This window comes from Protomyctophum parallelum (genome assembly GCF_964188405.1).
Source record: "Protomyctophum parallelum genome assembly, chromosome: 5".
NCBI lineage: Eukaryota > Metazoa > Chordata > Actinopteri > Myctophiformes > Myctophidae > Protomyctophum > Protomyctophum parallelum.
The window spans coordinates 51,320,879-51,343,716 of NC_139702.1; the positions used below are offsets into that span (position 1 = coordinate 51,320,879).

A 22,838-nucleotide genomic window follows, 5' to 3' on the forward strand; every position below is an offset into this window, starting at 1 on the left:
TTAAATTAAATATATTAGATAGATACAGTAGAACATTTTACAGTAACATGTTTTATTATAGGATTACAATAAAAGCATAGCAACAACTACAATCATCCGTGTCTGAATCAGTTTTAAAAAACGAAACTTTCCCTCTGGAATCCACTTTTTGTGTAATGACACCTCTATGGCAATACAGTCTCCTTTAAGCTTTTACAGTACAGTTAAACTGCTACATAGAGCTCAGTATCTTCACATTGCAAGCCTAGAGATGAGTCACTTTTTTCTGCAAGGGAGGGGATGAGCTCATGTAAAAAGCACAACATTATCACCTAAGCTCACTACTCCAGCAGCCACAGTTGAACCAACAGTTTTCCTTCATCCAGCAAAGGGAAAAGTAAAGGTCCTCCCTTTAGTTAGCAGGCATCTATTCTAAAGATAGATTGGGGGAGGGGTCTAAACCGTAACAAGTCTCCAGTCACCAAGAAGGTCCACTTCTTGGAACGATGGGGACAATGGCACGTGATTTGGGATCACACTACTGGAATTGTTTGCACGCCACGGCCCCCCCCCCCCGAGGTGCTGCTGGAGTGTAAACGCCACACAGACAGTCTCCAATTCGCTGGCTGTTTCCAGAATGCATAATAATAATATAAATAAGAGTTTATAAATATCTGCATACAACTTGCAGAATGATACATAAAGTAATGCACTTCTGTCCTTCCATCAGTACTGTCCAGGGGGGCGAGTTATTTGACTACATAATCGCAAAAGACCGTCTGTCGGAGGAGGAGGAGGAAACCAGGGTGTTCTTCAGACAGATTGTCTTTGCGCTGGCCTACATTCAGTCAGGGCTACGCACACAGGGACCTCAAACCGGTAAACGCCGCCACCACCACTGTGTGCGCGCGCATGTGCATGCATGCACTGGCATAATGTGCATATTATGCATGTTACATGTATTGTTTTTAATGTTTTATGTTAAAAGAGCAATTATTACATGCTTTTATTTGTATGTTGCCTAGTATGTTCTAATGACGTTTCTCTTTCTATTGGGCCTTCAGGAGAACCTGCTGATAAGACGAGAACCACAACCTCAAACATATAGGTTTTGGGCTGTGTGCTAAACCTAAGGTACAGATACTGTGTATATATTATAGATAGGTTTGTTGAATACTCTAACAGAAAAAAATTATCAATATTTTGTGGCAAATTGATGATTAATTCCGTTCACAAGTAGCCATGTAATAAGTTTATTGTACAGTGAAGGCCTGTTCCTACTCTGTTTTAGGTGATAAGCTAGTAAAGGCTCATACATAGTCTGGATTTACGGTGGTGGGGTGACCACCGAACTACAACATGACGTCACGAGCCGCGGTGAAGAGCAAACCACCGCCACCACTCCAGCCCTTCTCTCTGTTTTTACTCACCACCGCTCAACGTTATTTCAGCTCCGGTGGTCAGCTCACCACCGGAGCGGTGGTCACCTCACCACCGAAAATCCAGACTATGAATAGGCCTTAAAGCTACTCACCTTTTCGGTGGTCAGTAAAAAGTAAAACGGGGAGATGTGTTGGGGTGAGCTGTGTGTCACTTAAGTTATCACTGCGGTGTGACATCATGTTGTAGTTTTCAGTGGTCACCTTATCACCTAAAAGAAGAATGATAGCCTTGAGGCCAATAAACCCATCACCCCGTCTTATTTTCGAATTATGACCGTTCTCAGTCTGGGCGCGGTTTACACGGGGGCGTGGCGTGCCAACTGTTCCAGTGCGATCCCAAATCATGCGACAATGACACCATCTAGCCTCATCTGCCTTTGCAGTGCATATTGCCCCAGGCAGAATAAGTCTGGCCCCTCTCAATTGTGGGAGGACATCACGGCCGAAGTGGTGACAAGCCAACCAGATTTCTCTGGAACCGGGCTATAACCAAACAGGGCCCAGTATTCAAATATGGGGCAAAATAAATTCTAACACTGAGGCTAGTCTCCATCATGACTGGAACGTGGGACACTGAGGGTCAACAGGGGTCCTACAGTAACAGTGCAGGGAGCAGTCCTGTATAAGCCCACCACCACGACATGAACATCTAACCAGGCAGCTGTTTACCATAGTGAGGGTGTCAGGAAGTTGAACATTATGGACAAGCACTCTCATCACAGATAGAAGAGCTTGAACTTTTGGAAGCCAAGGTGTTGTTATGAGCGGTAGGTAAGCTGAAGGGTAGAACAGTGAAAGGTCTGCTGGTCGTCTTGGGAAATGGAGATAAAAAAACAAAAGGTTCTGTCTTGCTCTGTCATGGCATCTTGTTGAGGGAGGAGTTGCAGGTGGCACAAACAAACACGGTTTCTCTCTGGGCCTCCGGGGCTGAAGAGGGGAGAGACGTGAGAGGACAGTTAGGCCCTGTGGCCACATACCAAAGCATTTATTCCTGAGCGCAGCATGTTTTCTAAACTGTCAGCAGTGTGATAAGACACCGTCAGCTAATGTTTGTTTTGAATATTCTATACATTTGACTCTTGCTCTTAACCACTTTAAACCATATATCCCTGATTTGGGCATTTTATTAGGTGAAAACTGTCAAAAAACGGTTAAAAAAAACCTGTCAAAAAACGGTCAAAATCACACCCCTGTGAAGTGAGCAGTGCAACGTTGCACTGCTCACTTCACAGGGGTGTGATTTCTATTATTATTACAGTATTAGTTTTTTTCTTATGAAAGCAGAGTCTTCTGTTTCATACGGTATATAGTATGTACATGTCGCTATAGGCCTTATTTTGTGAATATTTAGTTGTTCAGGTCCATGCCTTCTCTAAAATTCTCTCTGGTGGGCGCAAGCTGCATTCAATAGCCAATTACTGACAAACTGTACATGGGATCAATGTGTATTGTTTTCCTCCTAAAAGTAGACATTCAGGCTTTCATTCAGTGTGTAGTGGTATGTATATGATAATAATTTATTTATGTTTATTTTTATTTTTATCTGCCTGTCAATGTCTGTGACTTTAAACCTTTATAACTCGCTATGATGATAACTTCATGATGATTATGATGATTATGCGCGCCTCGCCTAATCTATCTCACATATCTGCTCATTGTCTCAATCGCAGTAACAGGGGGGGGCAACAAAAGTCTTGATCTGTGTAGGCTACATTCCACCGATCGTTTCAGAACCATAGTATAACGGTGAGACGCGTTACTGCATCGGTGAGGTTAGTGGTTGACATGTCTAAGCATGTCCGGGCAATGAAGCACTGAAGCACTAGGAGAGATCAGCGATGGAAAAAAGCTTCATCGACGGTATCGAGAGAGAAGCTAAGCCCGGCTGTGATCGACAAAATGACAACTCGATGGCTTCCGCACGAATCTGCAGAACACAACGGTTTAGGATGAGGACATGTGTATTCGTAACCGGGTCGAGGCTCCAAAGAAAGACATCATGGCGGTCCCTCGATAATGTGATTCGTTTCGTGCATCTGTCCATGACTCCATGTGTGTTGCAAACGTTATGCAATGCCGATCGTTGCAGATTATTCTTGGCTTATATACGGGCAGAGGGCAAATCGATGCTTACGGCTGCGTTCTATCTTTTTCCGAGAATGAGAGAGGTGCAAGGCACTGGGCAGTGGGGGGGCACTGCGAATGCGATCCGAGAAGGACCACAATGCTCCCTCGGGAGAAACCATGTAGAAACAGGAGGGGAGGGGGAATCGAGTGTTACTATTCTATTCACACACACTAAAGCATGGGCACGTCCATTTTAGATCCCCTGACATCTGCGTTGGTCTATGCCGGGCAGACCAACGCCTCTTTTCAGGAGGGGGGGGGGCTTTTTTCTCCCGGATCACAGACCGGATCTTGGGAGAGGCAATAGGTGTCACTTTATATGTTGTCCGGGCGCATAGAAAGATGAATTACAGTATTCAATAAAAAAGCTATAAAAGCGTATAGATACGTCTTCAGCACACCGTGATCGGTAAACAAATGACGTATAGATACTGGTTCAGCAATCAATGTGTTAGTGGTCCCACCATGTGACAAACAGACCCCCCCCCCCCCCAGGTGCAGTAATTCTGGAACAATGGCAGTAGTACAGTAAAATCTGGTTCATGTAACTCTCAGGGTGCAGAAATTGATCTTTAAAGGTGTAGGGAAACGGAAATGGTGATCAATTTATTTTGAAGTTTCAACATGAAACACCGGTCTGAAGTTTCTGAACCAATCAGAGCGTCGCATCCCTTCAGGCGATGGGACGGTAGCTAGGGACGGTAGCTATGCTATGCGCAACAGCGTGGTATGTGTTTGTTTACAAATCAGATGTTTGGCCAGCACAACCAGTTTACTGTGTGGCTTATTTCTACCCTATAATGTTTTCAGATACATATTTTAGCGTGATGATTAAGTTGAAACCGAGTAATACACTGTCTGGATGTTATCTTGAATGGGAATAAAAACGGAGGATTTCTGTAATCAGAAGCAGCTGTGTTGGACGGATGCGCAGATATGGGGAATTAAACGGGTGAGCTTCATTTTTATTGGCTTTTATCGATGTGTATCTCTACACGTCATCACGCAGCACATTTTCGTTTTAATAAATAAATAATACAATCGTTTTTATGGACTTTTGATATAAAAACACACGGAAATGAGAATTTTCCCATTTTTTTGGCATCCATTGTTAGGTATGCCCATATGATGACCACGGATATGGTCTAAAAGTGTGAAAAACGTCTTTTTCATTTCACTACGCCTTTAAGGGTACATTTTACATTCTCAGTCAAATGAACAGTTCAGAATTCACTGTAGTAGCAGTAATCCAGGTATTTCTTGCTGTATCCCGGCTTCTCACCTGTGGCTCCCATGCAGGATCTGAGCACCTTGAAGGAACAGCATCGAGAACAAAAGCTGTTGCCACAGTTACTGCAGCTCCTCTGAAACGTGAAGAGACACAAGGTCTATTATCATGTCTGTTATGTGTGAGAGCCTAGGACACACACAACCACTGAACACGTCTCTGATTCTTGTTCATAGAAGGCTTGTCAGTCTCACCCTTTTCTTCAGCACTGAGAAGACTGCATTGCAGCTAGAACAGTTGCCTTTGGGGAGCGAGGAAGAAAGTGATAAAGAGAGAAGGCAGAAAATAGACGTTAAAAATATGGACTTGAGAATATTGTGATCAGGAGTGTATCAGGACACAACTGGTTGTGTGGGAAGAAGGAAGCGATATAGGGAGTAATCAGAGCTGACCTGTGGCCGTGGTGGGGTAACGCTTGCGTAGTTTCTCAGTCAGCATGGAGACCTTGCTGCGGATTGGTTCTTTGCGGCTAAGGAGGCCATTGTCAGAGATGTTATCATAGTCTGGAGGCCCCGAATGGACATCATCATCCTCCTGAGAGAGAGAGAGAGAGAGATAGAGATTATCATCCACAAATTGAGTTAAAAACATAATTATCCCAGGAAACGTTGCCAGACGGCTCAGCATTGGGTCAAGCTCGACGTAATTCACTGTGAAAACAGCAGAGGGCATCATTCAATTCACAATGATATCATTTTACGTCCCACCATGGGAGTAATCAGTGGAGAACACCATGATCAAATTATTCTTGGAACATTCGATTTCTACTTTTTTGTAGTGGACTATAGAATCTTAAACACTCCGCCCTGTATTCTTTAGCCTTATTCCTTTTATTGTTACCGGAACTGTACAAAGTAATCAGACAGATTTCACAAAGTCACTGAAGCAGTGCTGACTGCTGAGTCAGTCCATAAAATTGACAACGTCTGTGTGTCTATTAGACCATTAACTATTACACCCACAGGAAACTATTGCCAAATTACAAATTGCATTTGGCAAACACCACAAATTAGGTTCCATCTGGGACTAAAATCACTCGGTTCACACTTTGAAAGTAGCCAAGAAATTAACTTGCTTGTTTGTTTGTTTGTTTATTTGTTCCTTTTGACCTTCAGAATGATAAACCCAACTGGGTGTAGGCCTATTATTAACCAAGAGATTTTCAACAACATGTATTTAGCTCAAACAATCCATGAATTGTAAAAACCAAACTATCGTCACACATAGCTGTGAACACAGATGACTGTATAGTCTGATCTTTCATTTCAGGTTTCAAGACTAATATACTTATTACTCACTTATTAAGCCCAAACATTTAGTGACATTTGGAGGACAGAAAGGTCACATTTGCCCACTGACTGTGTGACAGTAGGCAGCCAAAGGGCTGCTAACTTTAATACCACAGCCAGTCAATAAAACAAACAGACCAGTACAAATCCTATGCCTCTATGTTGCAGAATGCCTACAAAATGTGCATAATACATTGAACACATGCATTCATTTACCAAAAACACACTGCAGGGAGATGAAGAAGACAGGACTATATATATTTGGAATATTTCCCATCTTTTATCAGACTTGACAATCTACAAGAATGTCCACCTGATGAGACATGATGATGGAGGAGGGACAGGGGGAGGGAAGAGGGAGAAACCACTTACCACTAAGACCAAAGGCGACGCCTTATAAGGGAAACGGAGCAATACAAAAGAAAAATGTCATACAGTTATTACTATGAAATGTAAATTGTAAGACGTAAAATTTGGTCTACACATGAGAAAGAGACATGCATACACACATTCTTCAAAACACACAAACACAGAAAGATTGATCATAATGAGCAATGACCACACAATGTGAAAAACGTATCCTTATCCCTAAACTTCTTTGCCTTTTTCTTTACTATTTTGAAAAACACATGCCCATCCCCAAACATGCACCCCGTTACCTCCAGACCTAGCTGAAGCACCCCCCAACGCTAAGTCTCGTTGTATTTGGCCAAAAATGATAAATGTTTTGTAATATGATTATGGCAAATAATCACAGAATATCACTGCACTGAGAGACACAGCTGCTGTATACTCCCGCAGCTGCTCTACCAGAGTTTGCCGCATGCGCTAAATAACACCGTAAAACCGCCAATACGCTTTTCATGTCACACACCCCCTAGAGGGCGTTCACGCACCACAAGGGGTGCACGCACCACAGTTTGGGAACCCCCGCACTAGCGGATCTACATAAACACGTTGTGAGCTTGTAGATAGGTATTTGATCTATTAAAAAAAAAAAAAAAAAAAAGTAAAAAAGGCAAAGACATTTAGGGATAAGGGGTTTAGCACTGACGAAAATAAATGCCCTCAGTGTGGTGGTCTCTGCTAAACAGAGGGGCGCAACACTCACCTGCAGAGAAAGAGAGTGCTCCTGAGTTCAAAAGACAGCAGAAAAAGAACAGGAGAGGAGTCATTTGGGTAAGAGCTTGTCACTCTCTGACTAATTAGAAGATATCAAATAACTAGCTACCTCTTATTCATCACATCAGACTTGCCGATTGCCACTATAAGCAAAGAGGGCACAGGGTGTTGTAAAGTTTTTTTTTTTTACCTCAATGTAGTAATCGACCAATATGTGTATTTTCAGCGGATACCGACAATTGTTCCATTATAAGGTTGCAGGCCAATATGCAATCTACACCTTTAAAGTAATCAAAGTTAAACATTTTGCATCCAAATCAATTCAATTCAAAGAGACCATGGCTCAGGTTCACTGGTGGAATTTATTAATTTGAACTTTAACATGGGTCTGTCCATCTTTATCAATTACTGCTTCTCTTCAGAAGTAGATGTGCAAATGAAAATCTTTCTATAAAATAGGGACAAACCTTACAGAAATGGGGGACCTGTCAAAATGCAATGTAGACAATTTTTTTAACCATTTGTGTGTAACAATGTTGAGACTATGGGCGGCACTCTCTTTCTTTCTTCGTATCGCACTGAGGGCGGAAGTGTGCCAGTAGTTATATGGACAGTCAAGTGACTCATGTCCCTTCCTTTCATTACGCTCCTTGGCACCAAGCCACCGACGCGGAAGCTTGCCCTCACTTTTGCACATACGACCAAGGGGCCAGCTAGGCACTCCAATGTTGAAGCGCTGGGCCCTAGTGGTAAGAGGAAGGACTGCAGGCGGACCCGTGGATGCATGACGAGGAAACCCCGTGCAGCTGAGCTTTAACATTGAGCGCTCGGTTGCACTTCCGCATTTGACCTCCAAATTTTGGAGGTCAAATGCGGAAATGCGCCCAAAAAGGCGGAAATAGACGGTCCCTCCGGCGGCTTCAAAACGCCACTGAGCAACTTCCACTGACATGAATAGCGGAGGGGGCGGAGTTTCGCGCCAGTTCAGTCTCTATCCTTTTAATACTTAGTATGCATACGACCCAGAGCCGAAGGAAGCATCTACCTTTCTGTCTATGAGGCTACCAACTAACAAGGCAAGCTGTACCCTCTAGTGGACAGATTTGCAGAGACACTGACAGACATACACAGGCAGATGTACTGTACACCGTCTTCATGTGGCTCAACTAATTATTCCAATTGGCGAAGCCAATACATTATATGTGGAAGGAAAGGCTGAATATGAGCCAAAGTTAAAAATAGGCATGCCGGTCATCACTACCTCAATGGCATCTTTAAACTCATCATCAGGCTCTGCTTCCTCGGCCTCCTCCACGCCAGGTGATAGGTCCTACACACACACACACACACACACACACACACACACACACACACACACACACACACACACACACACACACACACACACACACACACACACACACACACACACACACACACACACACACACACACACACACACACACACACACACACACACACACACACACACACACACACACACACACAGAGATTATATACATGTATGGAATAGCAGGGGATCAACGACATACAGTAAGCAGCTTACAGAGAGTGCATGTGATCTCTGTGTTAATGTGCCATCATTGTGTTCCATCTAGCTACAACCCCTCCCCTCAATCTCCTATCTCCGGCCTCACCCATCTCCCACCCCTTCAGATGGCAAAGTTAACCACCTGAAATGTCCCTAGTATCCCTATTCTTGGGGGAACGTTCTGGGAAAATACATTTGGTGTGTAGAGGGAAACAAGAGTAGACCTAGTCCTCAGTTTTACTAGCCCCGCAGTGTTCTTGTTCAAATTAAATGTATGTCTAGCCTCACAGCTAGAAGGTCCTGGGTTCGATTCCCGCTGGGGACGCTGTGGGCACTGGCGGCGTGTTCCCTCCTCCACGTCATCAGTGCCCATACCCGAGGCGGGGGTTGACGATAGGGCCTTTCTGTGTGGAGTTTGCATGTTCTCCCCGTGTCCCCTAGGGTAGATACCCTCACAAAAACATGCCGTAATCCTGGTCTCTAAAACTACCTCCCCCTGGCCAGCCGGGGCGCCTGATGGAGGGGAAAGGAACTGGTCGGAATAACGTGTCCCTTCCACGCGCTACGTCCGGCCGGGGAAATTCCCCTCTGTCAGGTGAAAAGAAGCAGCTTGGACTCCTCATGCATAGAAGGCGGCATGAGGTCAGTCCGCTGCCCCCCCCAGGTTGGCAGAGGAAGTGTAGCGCCCAGGATTACATTAGATAATTGGCACTGGGTGAAAAGAAAACTGGGTTACAAAATCGTGGGATAAAAAAAAAAAAAAAAGAAGAAGTGCCCTTCCGGGCACAGGTCTCCACCAGGTTATCCACAGATCCGTGCAGTTAGAGGTAAAAACACTTTTCGGCCAGTTATAGCGCCACCTTGAGGCTGAGTTGAAATTGTTCATGTGGCATTTCGTCCTCGGCCTAGTGGGAATGTGGGTGCACAATTTCACGGAAATCACGCGATGTGTTCATGATTTGCAGCATTTTGTTTGAAACTGAGCACTCCTGTGAACTTTGGAAGCCAATCTTAACCAATCAGGATGGAGTCTGATAAATCTGAAAGACCCGTTTCGTTGAATGGCTCTAGAGAGACTGTGTACCAATTTGCGTGATGTTTGGACAAAATCTGTAGGTGTACTGTGCAAAAACTTGTTTTGCACAAAGCGGCCTCCTGGTGGCGCTATAACAGGCCGTTCTGGAAAGTTTGGGGCAGAGGTTCATGGTTGGCATCCAGGGAGTGTGTGTGCAAAATATGGCATCGACCGGGTTAACGGTGGCCGAGATTAGCTGTTCACGGACACACGGACGGACACACGGACGGACGGACACGCGGACGGACGGAGTGCAAAACATACTCTCCCCACATGCCTTCGGCCTGGTGGAGACAATAAAAAAATAAATGTATTGTCTTGCCACAATGGAAACTAGCCTCCCATCTTTTTGGCATAGTTTTGCTGTACTGCTTCAAACTGCTAAAGTACAGAGTACGGAGCGTTTAAGTGGTCCACCTCACCTCTAGACTGGTGGGTGTAGGGGTCCAGTCCTGCAGGTTGCCATGTTGATCCTGCTCTGTGTGCTCCGTCTCCATCTCTGACGCCTGGGCCCGGCCTGAGTTGAACAGGTCCAGAAGGTTCAGCAGAACTGGAACCACAAAAGAGACCGTTTTACAACCTACAGCATCCCACGGGAGCTTTACATCCAAGTGACAGACAGTCTGAAGGCTGCTGCAACATCATTAAATTAAGCGCCAAAAGGCGAACTCGGCCCGCAGAAGGCGTTTGGACCAGGAGGCGTCAAAAGTTAACAGTGAAAATAGCCAAACTACAAGCGTGTGATGCATTGTGGGCTTTTAGATGTTATTTCTTTGGAACTTAGAATTTGTTGAAAAGTTCACCTCTTTTATTTTAATTTTTAATTTGACCTTTATTTAAAGGTATATTCAGTGATTTCACTCAAAAAACCTTAGGTTTCGTTTTTGGCTGTGGGACCCAGCCTTTCGTCCAATCAGGATAGAGAGTCAAAAATGAAACCTAAGGTTTTTTGACCCCCAGGGGTTAACTGGGGACAGGGAGGAACTCCTTATATGGTCAGCACACTCTATAGTAGGGAGGATTATCACAACAAAACAAACAAATAAGTGATATTTGAATTAAGTGAAATCACTGAATATACCTTTAACCAGTAAACACACATTGAGACTGCGTCTCTTGTTCAAGTGGGAACTGGCAGCTCTACTCTGTGGCTGTTCTGCAGCAGCTTGTTCCTGCTTCCCCTCTTCTCCAGAAAACTAAAATAATTCATCAACCCAAGAGTCAGCCTCCATTCAACTTGCTTGGTCCAACATAGTGGCCTGCCAGCTAAAACCAGTGATTAATCCTACTACTGCCCATTTTGGACCATTATATGATTAGATAATGGAATGTAAAGCCCTTTCATTTAATTAAAGCATGAGAGCTGGAGGTCACAGACCGATGATGAAATCAGGACCACATCCTCTGCAAAAAGCAGTAATGCAATTCCACCCAGCGCACCTAACTGTAAAACCTCTACTACGTCATGAGTCACATGACACATGGCCATGAATATTACAAAACAGGATACGTCACAATTCAATTTGCAACCCTGGCAGAGGCCAACACATACAAGAATGAGTCCATCTTACTGCCGCAGACACAACTCTCACTTTGAGCTTACAGAGATAGGATATAAACAAAACAAAAAGTTCAGAAACATGGAAATAACATTATGCCGCTGGAATGCCTGTTTATTTCCCTTTTAAATGGTTAAATTTGTAAGGAACATGCAGCACAGCAGACAGCATTTGCCACATCTGAATTCAATTGGATCATTATCTCCGGGAATTATAATTTAACATTTCTAGGAGAGAAAGAGCCTGACAATACTTCCAGAAAAAACCCAAACAAAACAAGCATGCTTGATGTTAAATCTTCATATCAACAAAAGCAATACTGGGCAAGAAATATTATCTGACCGATTCTTTATAAATGAGACCCCCAGATGAGGAAGATATCAGATAGCAATTTCTATGTTATAAAGTAACCTCTGCAGAAGTCTTTGTTCCACAGGAAGAGGGCACTGTTGAGCACAGCCAGCATCCAGGCCACTGGAGTGGTGTACAGCAGACACATCACCAACAATGACCCTCCATAGAACCTAGAACACACACACACACACACACACAAACACACACTATCTTTTCTGCATGTACAGGAGTGCAGGTGTGTGTGTGTGTGTGTGTGTGTGTGTGTGTGTGTGTGTGTGTGTGTGTGTGTGTGTGTATGTATGTGTGTGACTGTGTGTGTGTGTGTGTACCTAGAAGACTTGGAGTGATTGTCCCAGTATAGGACCTTGTACACAGATTCTGCTGACACACAGGCAATAGACAGCATATCATCCAGATGCTTCAACCTATTGAAAAATGGACGCATGAGAACATACTAATGCAAACTCAGTTAAGATAAACGCAATCTAAACTCCACATAGTAATGCAAAAAAAAAAGAGGGCAAAATGCATAGAAATAGCATAAATTAGAACTAGTTCACACTTCACACTGAAGTAGAAAATAATCGTTTGCTTTATTGGTATTTTCCTCTTCCTCTTGATTGACAGTGTTATTATCCCATTCTGACCGGGCACCCATTTTGGTGTCAGCATCATGTTATGCTTTAGCTATTTAAAAATAGCAGATCTACAAGCTCATATCGCGCCACCGAGTGGCGCGATACGAGCTTGTAGGTCTGCTATTTTTGAAAAATCGAAGAGCGACTGACATTTCTAGAATCTGATCTCAGGTCAGAATGGGTTTAATCAGACCAGTGTGTGTCCGGCGGAAACCTCGTATGAATCTGATCTCAGGTCAGAATGGGTTATCATACATGCAGAATTACACATCCACATTCCACACACTTACAGGTCTTTGACTTGCAGCATGGCGTCCTGTTTGGTGAGGTGCACCTGCAGCAGATCGCGGCGGTGTACTGCATTGTATCGCCTCCTCTGGAGCTCTGCCTCAGAAGTCTCACGCCCACACATTTCCTGCAGGTAGCCCAGGGCAGCAGGTGCCGACACCCCCAATACACATACCAAGAACCAACCCACTGACATAACAGATGAAAGAGGAGACAGACATGCATGCAGAAGTTAATCAATTAGTTCCGTGCTTTGTAGCATTCGGAAATGAGGCCTTCTGTTGAATGTCAGGTTAATGTCTTAAACCTTACCTTCACTAACAGTAAAGAAGAAGATATTGAGGAGTACATACACAAGCAGAGAACACAGGGGCATCCTCCACCTGGAGAGACAGGAAATAGTGACCATTTCAGAATGTGAAGCACTTTGACTTTGCAACATATGTCTCTTTTCAACTATAGTGCAATCCAGAACGTTTTTTTGTGTCCATTATAACCAAAACCACCCTGGCCTGCACGGGGAAGAAATAGCAGATCTACAAGGTCGCAAGTCATCACAACACTTCATGAGCTTGTAGATCTGATATTTTTCGGCCATTTTATAAAGTTGTCATGTTCTGAGAAGCTTATCTGAAACCGAGCTGTAGGATACGGAAAACAAGTCCTGAATCTGTGTGAAATACATTTCACAATTCTTATCATAAATAAGATGTGTGGTTGTTATTAATAAATATTGTTGTTGAAGCAAACACACCCGAGTAAGTAGCGAATCAGCTCCACTGAATCTGTGACTGGCTCTAGAAACAGAGCCATTCTCTTGTAGGACACCACCATGTTGAGGAGGTCAAAGTTCTGGACCGAGCGTGGGCTTCCCAACTCAGAGGCTTCCGGGGACCCGGGAGTGTCTTTAGAAGACGTGTGGACAAGCTCCCCGCGTTCCCCTGGACGCTGTGGGGGGTCCTGGGACGTTCCGGCATTATGGGCCATTATTGTTATTGTGCTGCTTGGGAAAGGAAACAAAACAAATAGTAGCAGTCAAAACTAACAGGGAGAGCGTTCAATGGCCAAAACGTAAAAGTAATAAAAATACACACAGTAACATCCTGATTGTGAAATCATCCACTGAGTGCACAGAAACTGATCAAGATTGCACTGTGTGTAGTCAACATCAAAGTAAATAATTTGACATAACAAAATTATGAGAAAACTGTCACAGATGTTGACTGACACTGACAGTTGAGTTAAGCGACGTTAGCTTGGATTATACCTTAGATAGATAATATATATATATATATATATATATATATATATATATATATATATACACACTTCTACAGACTACAGAAGTCAGTGAAGCTGGCATTACTTGATATACTTCCACAACAGTGTTGCTTGCTGGTATTACCTGAGAAATGCAGATGAACAACAAACGCGGTGTCCAACAACTAGAGAGGCATAGAGTGGTGAGAGCCTGGTGACAACACGTCGCTAGCTAGCTACTCCAGCTGATAGCATCACAGATGAGACCGTTCACTCAGTCAGCCTTCAGTAGACAGACAGCCACCTGAAGACCCACGGTGACATTTGCTGCTTTACAGTGTACGACTGTTTGGGAATTCTCGGATGTCTTGCTGAGACACGTAATGCTTGAAAACACTTGGTTTTGGACAACTGGCTGTCGCCAGCTATCGCTTGTGTTGTTCCCGGAAAACTTCACTTCCCCTCTCTGGAGCCGAGTGACCCAGGCAGGCTGGCGAATAGAATGCGGAAAAGGAATTGATGTCAGATCTGGTCGATCGCACTACACGTTCGTTACCATGGTTACAACAAGAACATATAAATAATCATCATCATTCACATCGCATGTGACATTTTGATTTTAAAATAATATTATATACTATAATAATATAATACTATAATAACAACACCGATAATAATACACACACCAGACTGTAAAACAAATAATAACATATTTAATAAATAAATACATAAATAAATTCGAATGAATGAATGACAGGGAAAACATGCACAAGGAAAACATGCATGTACACTTTTTTCTACTCTTTGTTTGCTCTTTTTTTGCACTCTATATTCTTTTGTTTGCTGTGTTGTGCTGTGTTTGCTGTTTGATATGATATATTTGCTGCTGCATTGTCTGAAGGAAGCCAAACTAAAATAAGTTTAATATGTACCTGTTACAAGATTTAACAATAAAGAACAACATTGAACCTTGATGATGATGAATACCAACCATACACCACGAACTATTTTGATCTGTAATCCTGGCAACGTCCCTCACAAATCTCCCCATAAAATGCCCGGTCTGAAAACACAACTGTCATGAATAATCTAATCATGACAATCGACGTGACTTACGAGCGTCCTGTGAACCATGGCATGGCTACTACTCGACATATGGCATATAGTCCACAAGGAGAACACGCAGCGTGTCACGCACCAGTTGTCTGAGATCACGCAAAGCATCATGGCATGCATGTTAGACAACTTCTGTCATGGAAGCACGGCACCTCCCCACCCCCATGACCCATCTCTCTCAGGTCTCCCCTACCCCCCCCCCCCCCCCCCCCCCTCTCTCTCTCTCTCTCTCCTACGCCCCCCTCCACTTCCCATCCAGTGTAGCCTCCTGCAGTGACTCCTTCGTTAGTCTGTAGGAATCGTCAGTTTGACTTTGCGGCCAGTCAGTGGGAACCGTGGTGGGACCGTGGGACGTGCAGGGAGGCAAAGTGCGTGGTCTGGCACAAGAAGTCATGATAAAACGGCTTGTAGTTTAGGCAGCTACACCATCAAAGCACTGAAAGCAGTGGAATTAAATTGGGAAAATTAATTCATTTAATTGGAAGAGAAACAAAGTGTAACTGATTGAAGCGCACGCCACAGAGTCTTGCACAGGTAAGTGGCTTTTTTATAGTGTGTGTGTGTGTGTGTGTGTGCGTGTGCGTGTGTGCGTACGTGCGTGCGTGTGTGTGTGTGTGCGTGCGTGTGCGTGTCTAAAAGCAGATGATGGAGAGTTGACATAAGTACATTAAGTTCCATTTCAGTAGGACGACATGACTGCTGATGTTACCCGGTACCCCCCCCCCCCCATCTCTCCACCTCTTCCTCCCCCTCTCCCTCATCACCCCTCTGTGTTTGTAGATGAAATCTGAAGGTGTGGTGTCAGAAGGAGAGGGCCTGTTCACAGCAAGCTACTGTAACATCTGCAATGCCCAGCTTATCTCAGAGTCACAACGCATTGCACATTATCAGGTGAGGATTAAATAATGAAATGTCAAGGGCTCTCCACCTCGCAGTTGCAAAAGGCCATGGTTGTGTGGTCTGTGGTGCCTGTAGCTAAGCCACTGATTCTCAAACTTTTTAATTTAAAGGAACTCCAGTTTTGAAAGCATGATTAGTCAGACTCTCAGTCTCATGGTCCATTCATTTGTTAAAACTATCAATAATTGGATTAACACCTCTGAGGGCCCCTGGGCACTGAAGCTGGAAGGGACCCCTACACATGCACGTGCAAAAATGCGGGCCATTTTGGGGCAGTTTTATGCTGTTATATTGGCCTATTCCCGGCCGCCTACCCTGCCCCAGAGTGACAGTCAGGCATAACAAGCACATTATTTTTATTTAACCCACATACTGTAGTAAGCAAATGGGTGAGAGAATCCACCAGTGCCAGTGTATTTCAGTGTTTTTACCTTTTTTTTGTCGAGCCACCTGACGCTATGCATGCAGAATGAAAACAAAGCAAAGCTGTATGGTGGACAAACTGGACATCACATCTTTTATTCCATCAGAGTCACCTCTCCACCTGACCTCACCTCACACAGACCACCTTGAACAGCCAATCTAGCACATTGTAGCTGCTTTACACAAAATTGCACTTTTCAGCAACAATAAAACACAATGTTTTAGTTCCCCCTGGTGGCACGTGCCCAAAGTGCCCAAATGGTAGATCCGGCACTGGCCCTGGAACCCAAAGGCAAACATGGATCTTCAACACGTTTGAGAGGGTGCACTGTGATTGGCAAGTCGCTGTGATTGACAGCCTAAACCTAACTATAAACCTAACCCTAACCTCAGTAAAACTAAGTTACGCAGTGTCTGGGGGCGTTTTCAAGAACCTGGAAGAACGACGGAATCTGATGCAAGCAACACAAAGGCCTCTGGGAACCATTGAGCTAAGCTTTGTGCAGTTCACTTTGGTAGGCCAGCCCAGGACACAAACACAACTGTCATAAAAAAAATAACTGGCAACTTCATCGTGCGACAGAGTATAAACTCAACTGTGTCAGTGGTATGGCCTCAGCTCCCACTGGGGTAAACCCTGCTAAACTGTCAGTACTCATGGGACTTTTCCAACCACATGGTCTACTGTGAGTTACATATACATACACCTGGGTATCATATATATGTCATGTTTCATCTTATTGAGTGGTGCAACCACTCCTATAGACAGCTATGTGTGTCCCTGGGTCTGTCCCTGGGTCCATGCACGGAAATCGCGTCTGTTCACCACCAAGTGTCACTGTTGCACAGCCTAACACAGTGACACAGAGACACACAGGCCAGGGAGGAGGGCTTGTACAGCTCACAACTGCTCCAACTTTTATTCACGGCAAACAGCAGCAGATATGACTTTTAGATCCTTGCAGTCTTTTTCAAGCATACTCAATGTTTCGACCCTTGCAGTCTTTTACAAGTAGACTTGAAAAAGACTGCAAGGGTTGAAATCTGCTGCCTTTTGTCTTTTGTCTAAAATGTGGATAATTGAAAAGTGAATTGCAAGCCCCCATCTTGTTTTCCACACCTTCAATATTGCGGTAGCCTCGGAAACACAGACGTAGTTATTTCCAGGGAGAGAAAAAAAAAAGTCTGGGTCCGAGTCCACTTCAATTCGGCATAGAGTAGCGCAAACGTCGATCACTCTCTGCTGATTTCTGATAGTCTGCACCTTTGTTAAATTGACGCACACACGTACACACACTCCTCTCTCTCTCTCTGTCGCTCCAACTATAATTAGTCTCATGTCGCACAGCTGCGTTTAGATTCTCCCGGTCTATGCCATAGAAAGCATAGGTGGACCCCAGGCTAATATTGCTTTGACATTGGATAAGAAAACTGAGGTGATAATTATTTATTCATTGTAATTGATAGTATACAGTACTATAATGTTCTCTTCTCTTGTCAGAGTAGGAAACATGCCAACAAGGTGCGTCTCTTCTACATGCTTCATCCTGAAGATGGAGGCCCACCGTCCAAGAGACTACGACCTGACAATCCAGTAAGTGGTGTGTGTGTGGAGGGGTGTGTGTGTGTGTGTGTGTGTGTGTGTGTGTGTGTGTGTGTGTGTGTGTGTGTGTGTGTGTGTGTGTGTGTGTGGCAATGTGTGCTTGCATGCATGCTTGCGTGCGTGCGTGCGTAGGTGTGGAGTAAAGTTTGAAATGCCACTGTGTAGGTATATGTGGTTCAGGCTGCAGGAGGACAGTTTTGGAAGAGTCTGTCATGGAAGAAGACAGTCAGGTAGAAAGTAGGTCAAAAAATGTAGCGTGCCTTTAAGTGTGTGTGTGTGTGTGTGTGTGTGTGTGTGTGTGTGTGTGTGTGTGTGTGTGTGCGCGCGCGCGCATGTGTGCGTGTGTGTGTGTGTGTGTGTGGATAATGGATGGAGCCCGCACACCACAGGTACAAGAAAGACGTTCTTTATTGAGAATTCTGATCTATTTGATCTTCATCAGGTCATCAGGTGTGTGTGCCTGGTTTGCAGCGATTCTTTGCACATACAGTCACATGCTGTCTCCCTATAATTGTCAGGGAAAACAAATAGTGGCTGAGCTATAGATCTCCATGAAGGAGAATGGAAGGAAACACACACTGTTGAGAGTTCAGGATTTTGCAGTGTAGCTGACGAACGCAGGCACGCAGGCACGCACGCACGCACGCACGCACGCACGCACGCACGCACGCACGCACACACACACACACACGCACGCACGCATGCACGCACACACACACACACACGCACGCACGCACGCACGCACGCACACACACACACGCACACAAGAAGGACACCTGTCCCCAGGGACATGGTGCAAAAACTCCTTCATTTCCATTCTTATCCCTTATATAAATGCAAATGGTGCAGGATTTACACTGAATATGTCATTCTCATATAAGCAGTGATGGTGACGAGTGGTGCTGCATTTGCCAGTCAGTCTGTCAAATAACAAACAGATTCCCACTTGAAGTCAAGTTTGCATCGCACTGATTCTTATGCATGACCAACAGCACTAGCTCCAAGGTGTACATATGCGTAAATGTCCTCCTCCATCCTTCAACCACTTATAGATGGAGTGCTATGATTCTTGAGTGGTGCAACCACTCTTATAGACAGCTATGTGTGTGGCTCGCCGGAAACCGGGGACCCCACACAGATTTGCACCACTCACTTCACACGGGTGTGATTTTTGTATTTTTATGAGTTTATGAGGTGACAGTACTTTATTAGACCCCTTGGTGTGGTTGTTATGTGCAATGATGTCTTCCCTAATTGTATGCGTACAGTTGAAAACACAAATGCATGCACACTTACACGCATGCGCCACACCGCACGCACACACACGCGCACAGACAGACACACGCACACAGACGCACGCACGCATGCACGCACGCACGCACGCACGCATGGTCTGCCTGTATTCTATACAATAACACTATAACTATAAGTGAAAGTATACAACTTAAGTATATAATCCATGCCTAATACATTTAGAATTGTATCGTAACATTTTAGTTTTCAGCATATTTTCCAGTTAAAGCATGTGTGAAAAACCAAATAAATAAAGAGAACAATATTGTTTGCGATTAGAGTCTTCAGCTATTCTCTCTTCTCAAAACATTTTGCTGAGTTGCTCTGGGCTTTAGATTGATATTTACTGTCACGCTTCTCAGTTATTGACACAAATATCACATAATGGATGTTGGCTCTTCTGAATGCTTTATGAGTTTTCCTTTCACTTCTTATACATTCATGTTTCTCCTGTTCTACTTCTGAAACGATTATCTCTGTCCTGTGTTTCTTTCACTAATTACACTTTTACTACTATCTTCTTCCTTTGCTCTTATAGGATAAACGGAGACATTTTAATTCTTTCCAGTCTCTAAAAAACAATTTGGCAATGTGTGCATGCACAGTAAAATCCACAGCGTTAAATTAACTCTTGTGTTAAAAGGGAATGCACCTTTATGGGTCAATTTTTGTGCATTTCTTTATTTTACAGTAGTTTTCCGAAGTATGTACATTGGAGAGTTATGCAAAGTGTAAGACTATTTCTCTTTCCTCCCATCGCTCTCTCTCTCTCTCTCTCTCTCTCTCTGTCTTTCTCTCCCTCTCCCTCCAGGGCAGTGAAGACAGTGTAATAGATAGAAATAAGTGCTGTACACTGTGTAACATGTTCTTCACCTCAGCCATCGTGGCTCAGTCCCACTACCAGGGGAAAACACATGCCAAGAGAATGAGACTAGTACTGGGAGTTCCAGCAGGTAACACACACACACACACACACACACACACACACACACACACACACTGGGCCCCCTGGGCATGTTGCTGTGGGTCTGGAAGTTCCAGGGAGCACCACACTCAGTTCACACAGGTGTGACTTTTTTGTTTTCAGACACGCTGCCCTGTCAACCCATATCACCCACTGTGATGTCACTGGCCCCTATCCCACCTCCAACCAATGGGAATGTGTTGTGCAAGTCATGCTGTCTGTGTGGGGCATGGTTCAACAACCCCACCATGGCACAGCAGCACTACGATGGCAAGAGGCACCGCAGGAATGCAGACAGAGCACGCCTACTGGAACAGCTGGCAGACAGCCTGGATGGCTGCCAAAACACAGGTAGTTACATACTGGACACTACAGTCCTAGTACTCGAACGGTGTGTGCATGGGTGTGTGCGTAATGTGTGTGTGTGTGTGTGTGTGTGTGTGTGTGTGTGTGTGTGTGTGTGTGCTCGCGTGCACTTTGGTGCGGGTGTGTGTAGACGTCAGAAGGATGATTATGGGTTGCTGTAATGTGCTCTATATGCAGGGCTTCGAAGCAGTTTCACCTGCAGTGTGTGTACCATGACTCTGAACTCAATTGAACAGTACTACGCACACCTCCAAGGCTCCAAACACCAGAACAAGTGAGTTGCCTCTTCCGCATGCATCTTATTCTTTCCACCACGTACCTGTGTGTGTGTGTGTGTGTGTGTGTGTGTGTGTGTGTGTGTGTGTGTGTGTGTGTGTGTGTGTGTGTGTGTGTGTGTGTGTGTGTGTGTGTGTGTGTGTGTGTGTGTGTGTGTGTGTGTGTGTGTGCGTGCGTGCGTGCGCGAGAGAGATATAGAGTGAGTGAGAGAAAGTTAGTGTGCGTACTACATGTGTATCGTCACTGTCGCGTATGTGGTTCTATTCTTTTGCTATTCATCCACCAATCTAAACACTTAAACGCTGTAATGCCTAAATGCAGTGAGATAATTACTGTGGTCAATGGGATGAAGTGACGACAATGATAGAACCATCCATCCTAATGGGAAATCATTGCTGCTGCGACAGACCAAAGCAAATACATCATTACAACTTGGAGCATTGCCAGGTTAGGGAAGACAAGCTGCCCGTTTGCCATATCATGAAGGGAAATTGAGCCTCCCTCCCTTCTTTTTTTACCCATGGTTTGAGTACACTGACCCGCTAAGTATAGTGCAGCTGAAAAGGATGAGTGACAGTGGGGTAAGAAGAATCACATTGCTCCATTGAGATTTGCAGAAATGAAATGCAGGAACAAATAATGATTATTCATAAATTAATCTTCCTCAGCATTTAATGGACAATAGGCACAGGCTTTGAGTTAAAGGTAAATGTATTAATCTTCCTCAGCATTTAATGGACAATAGGCACAGGCTTTGGGTTAAAGGTGTATGTATTAAAGTGATTAAATGCTTTATGGGGGTCAGCTCTGGATACAGCTCTTCCATACTCAACCTTGCTGGATATTCAATACTCACAGTTCTGCCCTCTCTGACAGTACTGAAAGACACATTTGATTCATTGTGACTTAGGTACTGTAGCACATTATGTTTGTAGATATGTAAGATATGTAGTAAAGCCACTTGTCTAAAATATCACAGGGTCAGATTCAAGTTTATAGTAATAACCAGTTAAACCATATACTTCTGCCAGGTGTCTATACTAGGCCCCCTACTTTTTTCCCTCCACACAAAAGCTATTCACCAAAAATAGCAGATCTAAAAACTCACAATTGGTCGTTGTTTTATTTTACTGCTAAAACTAAATGATGAATGTGACTCTGAAGTTCTGACCCCTGTTTCAAACCACTGTACTGTACTAGTCTCAATATGCTTGTCCAAAAAGAGTTGGGGGATGGGGGAGTGGGTGGGAGAGAGGATGAGCAAGCTAACTGTATCTGTACATTTACATCTGTATTGTCTATTGTGCACTGTCTATCTGTGTAACTGCACTGTACTGTATGTAATGTTTTTCCCTGTATACGGGACCCCCTCTAAAATGAGATGCTGCATCCCAAGGGGCTATCCTTTCAATAAATTCTGACCAAATTCTGACTCTGATGTTTCTGTCCATATGAGACAGGATCCAGGATGAAGTGTTCTTTAAGTGTGTTTGGCAACTCAAAGAAACTCATTAAAGATTGTCTTAATTTTATTTTGACATATTATTGTAAACCTTTTTGCAGTTTGAAGCAGTAGGCCTACCAAAGATGTGATGATTTAGCTGTTGTGTGATATCTGGTGACTGGAGGACCTCGATGGAGCCAGGTACACGCTTTGAGGACAGATTGTGATGTCATATTGAACAATTTGTCATGTTTGAACACAGGACTCGATCTGTGATGCCATAGAGGAGGTTGTGAACTATTATGATGATCATGACATAGTGTTTGTGATGTCACAAAAGTCACATAGCACTTTATAGTCTAAATGTACATAGATTTTGTTGGTTCATCTCAATGTCCACCAACCCAAACCAACTAAACTTGAATGTTCAATACAACCTAATGCTAGCTTTAGCTGCATGCATTAGCGTCATATTGTTTT

General features: G+C 44.1%; 2 protein-coding genes across 4 annotated transcripts; one reads left to right on the forward strand and one right to left on the reverse strand.

The window, feature by feature from the left end:
* Nucleotides 1-31: 31 nt before the first annotated feature.
* Nucleotides 32-14,429, reverse strand: zfyve27 (zinc finger, FYVE domain containing 27). 3 transcript variants are annotated; one of them, XM_083764684.1, is made up of 14 exons: nucleotides 14,119-14,429; nucleotides 13,468-13,713; nucleotides 13,026-13,096; nucleotides 12,716-12,902; nucleotides 12,117-12,212; nucleotides 11,845-11,957; nucleotides 10,297-10,424; nucleotides 8,509-8,577; nucleotides 7,237-7,257; nucleotides 5,229-5,370; nucleotides 5,031-5,077; nucleotides 4,831-4,912; nucleotides 1,514-2,348; nucleotides 32-1,288 (listed from the first exon to the last, which is right to left on the reverse strand). In XM_083764684.1, the coding sequence occupies exons 2-13, from the start codon at nucleotides 13,698-13,700 to the stop codon at nucleotides 2,278-2,280; spliced, it is 1,260 nt and encodes a 419-aa protein (XP_083620810.1). In that variant the 5' UTR covers nucleotides 13,701-13,713; nucleotides 14,119-14,429; the 3' UTR covers nucleotides 32-1,288; nucleotides 1,514-2,277. The 3 variants fall into 3 exon arrangements, with proteins under 3 accessions (XP_083620810.1, XP_083620811.1, XP_083620812.1); XM_083764685.1 differs by having other exon boundaries at nucleotides 13,468-13,716; XM_083764686.1 differs by lacking the exon at nucleotides 7,237-7,257.
* Nucleotides 14,430-15,869: 1,440 nt separating this feature from the next.
* On the forward strand, nucleotides 15,870-22,606 carry LOC310858915 (zinc finger matrin-type protein 4-like; the record flags this gene model as incomplete). The annotated part of the gene is made up of 6 exons (XM_083765219.1): nucleotides 15,870-15,980; nucleotides 17,914-18,006; nucleotides 20,120-20,261; nucleotides 20,396-20,623; nucleotides 20,816-20,912; nucleotides 22,478-22,606. 6 exons carry the CDS (start codon nucleotides 15,870-15,872, stop codon nucleotides 22,488-22,490), a joined length of 684 nt encoding a protein of 227 aa, XP_083621345.1. The 3' UTR covers nucleotides 22,491-22,606.
* Between the last annotated feature and the right edge of the window lie 232 nt (nucleotides 22,607-22,838).